Source organism: Eulemur rufifrons, chromosome 16 (assembly GCF_041146395.1).
Source record: "Eulemur rufifrons isolate Redbay chromosome 16, OSU_ERuf_1, whole genome shotgun sequence".
NCBI lineage: Eukaryota > Metazoa > Chordata > Mammalia > Primates > Lemuridae > Eulemur > Eulemur rufifrons.
Genome location: NC_090998.1, coordinates 96,142,449 through 96,148,236, shown reverse-complemented (window position 1 = coordinate 96,148,236; position 5,788 = coordinate 96,142,449). Strand labels below are relative to the sequence as shown.

Below are 5,788 nucleotides of genomic sequence, written 5' to 3'. Positions count from 1 at the left end.
GTAAATCAGCAAAATCAGCCAAAGATATTAAAACATGCGGCGAAGACGTACTAGCCCGGCAGAGAGAGACCAGGCGCAAGAGGCGCCCTGAGTATAAACGGCAGAGCATGGAGTGCAGAGCCGGGCAGCCTCCTGGGAGTGGGGTGGGGGGCGGAGGGGACCCAGGAAGCTGGCAGCCTGCAGGAGGCCAGCAGCCTCTTAGCCTCCCTCCCTCACCCTAGGTGTGCCCAGTAAGCACAGGACACCCACTATGTACAAAAAATTTAATTCAAATACCTGTATAAAAAATATGATCTCCAGACATGTCACACTTCTTAACTGAAAGAAACCCCCATCCTCGATGCCTAGACACACCGGGACCACATAAACACAGCTGCTAAAATAAATTAGAGGCTTGAGACTCTGCCCCCCACCCCCCAGCTTTCAGAGCCAACAAGCAGACTGTACAAAGTCAATAATTTAAAACCCACCCCCTGGGGCACAGAGTGCCTCTAGGTGGCAGGGTCACCACTCCCCTTAAATTAGCCACTGTACAAGTTCATCTTCTGACAGACACAGGTGAGGCCAGGAACCTACACCAGGTGCAAGAATCAGGACCTGCATCCCTGGACCGCAGCCAGCTCCCTCCCCTCCCCTCCCCCCCAGGGGCCTGGAGGCAGCAGGCTGCCCAGAGAAAGTAACCTCAACAAATAAATTAAATAAATAGCCCCGGTGGGCCAGGGGCGCCCTCCACGGGGGTCACACCATAAATAACAGACGTTGGCACGCGCAGACACAGCTCGAGTGGGCAGGCAGGCGGCAGAGGCCGCAGTTGCATTGCTTGTGCATGGACACGCCCAGATACTGTACGACTGGAGGACGCGAGGGGCGCATGGGACCCCCGTGCCCAACGTGAGAATGCTCCAGGTCAGACACGTCTCCCGGACAGAGCAGCACAGAGAGAGGGACGTCTCGGGCTCAAGTGTCCACCCAGGGCAGGCGGGATCTCACTTCGACCAGAGCCGTCTTTGGACAGACAGAGCTTGAGAAAACCGAGTCCTGTGGGACCAGCGTTCAAAAGGCACTCAAAGCAAAGGTCACCAGGGGTCACAGATCACTGCTTCTGCAGGAAGAGACAGCCCAGGCAGGAGAATGTCAGTGTTTTGGGGGCATGAGGGGGCTGGCAGAGGCAGGTGGTCCCTTGGCTCTCATGAGCGTGGGGCAGTCCCCGTGCCAGCGTCCAGGTCCCTCCTCACAAGCTCTCGCTGCTGGATGTGGTGCTAGCCCCGTCATCAGGGTCCAGGGCACACAGCCGCAGGTCACAGGTCTCTGGAGTGTCCCCAGTGTCCCCCAGCATCCAGGGGTGAGCAGCGATCTGGTCCAGTGAGGGCCGTTCTGAGGGCCGCAGGGACAGACACCACTGGATGAGCTGCTGACACTCTGGTGGGAGAGGCCGGGGTCAGGAAGGGGTCTGGTTCCCCTGACCCCTTAACCCCCATCAGGTGCCACACATACCTGGAGAGACCCTCCTCCGAAAGAACAGGTGGCCCCGGAGAATCTCCTCGTCCTGCTCGAAGGGGATATCCCCGCACACCATGTCGTAGAGCAGCACGCCCAGTGACCACACGGTGGCTGAGCGCCCGTGGTAGCGGTGGTAGCGGATCCACTCCGGGGGGCTGTACACCCGGGTGCCTGTGGGGACACACGGCAGGGATCAGAACCGCATGAGGCGCACACCAGACAAACATAAAGACCCCGCAAACGGTGCAAGGCCGGGGATACTGGCCGACAATTCACTCCTAGGCCTGAGTTGGAGCAGGGAGCACCAGGCCTCAAAATCCAGCTTGTCATCACCCTGGAAAAACCCCAGCGGCGGCCCAGAAGGGCGTGGCCTAATGGGGGGGAGGAGCGGGCCAGCCCCGCCCCCAGCTGGGGCGGGTGGGTCACATGAGCGACGGCTCTGGTTTCACAACAAACAGATGCTCCCAGGGCGCAGCGGGTGCCTCACCGCCCTGCTAAAGGCGGGGAAAGAAAGGGGGGGGCGCCAGGCGGGGAGCCCCGGCTTCCCCACGCTCTGCAATGCGGGGATTTCTGCTGTGGCGTCCCCGCGCTCAGCACGCACGCAAGCCCGCCTCCGCGAAGTAGGAGGCCCCCACCGGCGCCGCTCCCGCTCCCGCTCCGGACACCAGACACCAGGAGCAGACGGGGCCGGCTGAGCCTCAGGCCACCGCGCCCCACGAGGACGTGCTGGGTGCCACCCGCAGCCGGGGGTCTCACAGTCGTAAAGATCCCATGAACCTACCCCCGCCCGTGAGGCGGAGGCGGCAGTCTCGAGCGCGCCCCTCGCCCCCACTCCCCACGACCCAACGCGCGCTTGCTCAGCCCACCCGCAGTGGCGCGCGCCGCCCAACAGTCACCAGCCCCTCCGTGCGCCCCGCGGGCGTTACCCGCCCGCACCGCCCGCCCGCTGGAACGTTCCCGAGCACCCGCGCTCACCGTCGAAGTCAGTGTAGACCGTGTCCTTAAGCAGCGCGCCAGAGCCAAAGTCGATAAGCTTCAGCTCGCCCGAGCGCAGGTCCACCAGTAGGTTCTCGTCCTTGATGTCGCGGTGCACGACCCCGCAGCTGTGGCAGTGGCGCACGGCGGCCAGCACCTGCGCGAAGAAGCGGCGCGCCAGCGGCTCGTCCAGGGCGCCGCGCTCGGTGATGAAGTCGAAGAGGTCCTGCGCCGGCTCGGGCCGCTCCAGCACCAGCAGGAAGCCGTCCGGCCGCTCGAACCAGTCCAGCAGGCGGATGACGCCGCGCGCGCCGCCCGCCGCGCCCACCTTGCGCAGCAGCACCACCTCGAGGGGCACAGCCGCGCCGCCCTGGGAGACACAGCAGTCAGCGCGCCCGGCGCCCCGCCACCCCGGAACCCCTCCGCCTCGCCACCCCGCCCGGCGCCCCGCCACCTCGCCCTCACTTACGAGGCTGCCCCACTCGGTCACCCGCTCCTTCACCACGTGCTTCACGGCCACCTGAGAGGGGGGGTGGAGGGTCAGGGCGGCCCGGCCGAGCGAGGCGCGCCACAGGCGAGAAACCCGGTCCGCCCGGCGGCCCGACTCACCGGGAGCCCGTCTGCGATGCGGCTGCCCGCGTAGACCGTGCCGAAGCCGCCGCTGCCCAGCACGGCGCCCACCTGGTACGTCTTCTCGAAGCTCTCCCGGTCCGGCCTGGCTGTGGGAACCGCACGCTGGGTTGGCGCGGCCCGCGGCTCCCACCCCGCCCGGCCCGGCCCGGCCCGGCCACCCCCGCCTACCTGGCTGCAGCAGCTTGGCCGGGAGGTGGTCCGCGCCGCCCGGCCCGCACAGGTGCGCCAGCGAGCCGAACTTGGACAGCAGCATCGCGCGCGGCGACCTCCCTGGCCCGCGGACGCCGGGCCTCCGAGCCGAGGCCGCGGGCGGCGGGCGGGACCAGGCTCCGCCACACGTAGCAGCCGAGCGGCTCCCGGCCCGGCCGCCTCGCCCCGGGCTTTTGGGCCGCGGTGGCGCGGATCCCTCCGCGGGGGGCGGGGCGAGGCCGGCGGAGCCGGGACTAGCTGGCCGCGGTGGATCCGCGGAGGCGAACGGCGTGCCACGGCGTGCCGCGTCCTCCCTGCCCGAGCCGGACGCGCTCCGCGCACGCGCAGCTCCCGCGCAGGCGACGGCCGGGCGCCTCCGGCCGCGCGGGGAGGTGCCGCGCAAGCCAATAGGAGCCGGTGTTTTCAAAGGACATCGTGCTCCGGCCAATGGTAGCACGTGGGGGCCGGGGCTTCCTGGGCTCCTCCCCCGGCCTCGCCAGGGAAGGTCATCGTCCCGAACGTGGGTACCGAGCCGCCACCGCGGCCGAGCGGTGGTCCCGGGAGGGGCGCCATCGGGAAGGGGGTTCTGAGCCGCCCTGGCCCCTGAGGAGACTCGCGTGTGCGCGCGTGGCCGGCGGACTCCGTGGCCCAGCGGGGAGGTGGCGCCCACCCTGCCCAGGTGCGCCCGGGCTCCGCCCGCGCGGCGCCCGAGGGTCCTCCGAGCCGCCCGCCCTCACCTGCCTGGAGCCATCTGGCCGAGCCGGCCTCCCTGCATGCCCAGCTGCTGCCGCCGCTACCAGGGAGCCCACCCTGACTGCTGCCTCGGCTGCGGTCGGCCCGAGTAGTCCCGTCGGGCTTGACCCTGTAGAGCCCCTTATCTGCCTCCTGCGCAGAACCCAGGCGCGCCCGTGTCGTAAGATCCAGCTCCAGGGCCTGCGGACATGGGCCCAAGGTCACCGCCCTGAGAGCAGCTCAGGACTCTGGGAGGCGCGTGGCCTGCCACCGGCACGGGGGCTGGTGCCCAGAATGGGTTCAGAGTTGAGGGACCAAGGGGCCAAGGTGCTCCCAGCGCCCGCCCCCCCCCCTCCGGGGCCAGGCCACCATCAGCATTGCGGCTGGTGCGACCCATAAGCACGCCCACTCGCCGGTCTCCTGGTGCGACCCATAAGCACGCCCACTCGCCGGTCTCCGAGTCCCTTAGCAGCTCCAGCCTCCCGCAGCCTGGCCTCTCACCCCTACACTGCCACCATCAGCGTCCCTCCGTGGTACCGCAAGCCACCACCCCAAGCCCCTCCCTAGAGCCTTTCTGAGGCCACCGCTGTGCACGCCTCAGCCCAGGGCCCTGACCTCTCTGGGGCTCCCGCCCCATCCCCCGGATCCTCTGCTGTCCCAGCCACCTCTTCTTGCCCTTTGGGCCTTGTCACCTCTTCTCAGGATCAGAGCCAACCCTAATGTTCTCTACCTGCCTCTCCGGGTCCCCTTCAGCCCCTGCCACAACACTAATGCCGGCAAAACGGCTGCCAGGCTTACCATGGCCTCGCCACCACGAGTCTGCTTCCAGGTGGGCCCTGCGCCTCCCCCTCAGCGGAATCTGCGCAGCACCTGGGGGGTGTGGTCACTGTGGCTCTTTGCAGGGGACCTGCTGAGGGTCCAGCAGGGCCTGCCCCTCCGATGGGGGCACAGTCGTGCTGTCCCGGGAGTGCTGGGGAGTGTTGTGTTGACCACATCAGGATGGCTTCCGAGGGCGAGCTCGAGTCAGCTGGGAGCGGCTGGAGTCCCATCGTGGTCTCCCTAGTGGGCCCCCTGCCCATCACTTGAGTCTTCCTTGGGTCGTCCTGGCCTGGGTGCCTGGCTGGCCCCAGCCCAGCTGGCCTTGGGAGACTAGGATGGGGGAGGGGTCCCCTCCACTCCCCCCAGCTCTCAGGTCTTGCTCTGACCTTGAGGCTCCCCAATCTAAGAGCACCGTGGACTCACTCCTCCATGAAGGGGAGCCCACACCTGGGTCCACGCGGCCAGTCATCCACAGCCCCTCGTCCCTCTCAACCTGAAGGTGGGCTCCTGCCACACAGAGCCTCTGTGGGAGCCTCCGGGAGTGAGGAGGGTCCAACAGCCCCGTCCTGGAGCCCGCAGAGCGGGAGGTGGGCGGGGGTTTCTGTGTAACCCTCCTCTCTGCGGGCTCTGTGGTGGGGGTTGTGGATGTAGTCTTCTGTGTGCCTGTGTGTTGGGGACCCTAGCACTGACATGAGGGGTCACGAAGGCTCCTACCTTCACCTCCCAGGGGCTGTCCACCCAGTCCCTGACCCTGCAGGGTCTTCCCCCTTCCGTTGTCAGCACACCACTGTCCTCTTGCACCTGCTGTGGCCGTCCTGGGCCATCAGAGCAGTTCCAGCGACAGTCACAGCCATGCCCTGAGCCCCCTGACCCCGACTCCTACTGCAGGAACGCCCGGCCCCACCTGGGCCTGATGTCTCCCTGGCCCCTGGGCTCAGCT

The 5,788-nt window shown here is 67.5% G+C and overlaps 1 protein-coding gene across 1 annotated transcript; it reads right to left on the bottom strand.

Annotated features, from left to right (window-relative positions):
- Positions 1–255: 255 nt before the first annotated feature.
- On the bottom strand, positions 256–3,363 carry PIM3 (Pim-3 proto-oncogene, serine/threonine kinase). The gene is made up of 6 exons (XM_069489840.1): positions 3,277–3,363; positions 3,085–3,194; positions 2,945–2,995; positions 2,476–2,845; positions 1,495–1,671; positions 256–1,419 (listed from the first exon to the last, which is right to left on the bottom strand). The coding sequence occupies exons 1-6, from the start codon at positions 3,359–3,361 to the stop codon at positions 1,232–1,234; spliced, it is 981 nt and encodes a 326-aa protein (XP_069345941.1). The 5' UTR covers positions 3,362–3,363; the 3' UTR covers positions 256–1,231.
- Positions 3,364–5,788: the final 2,425 nt, after the last annotated feature.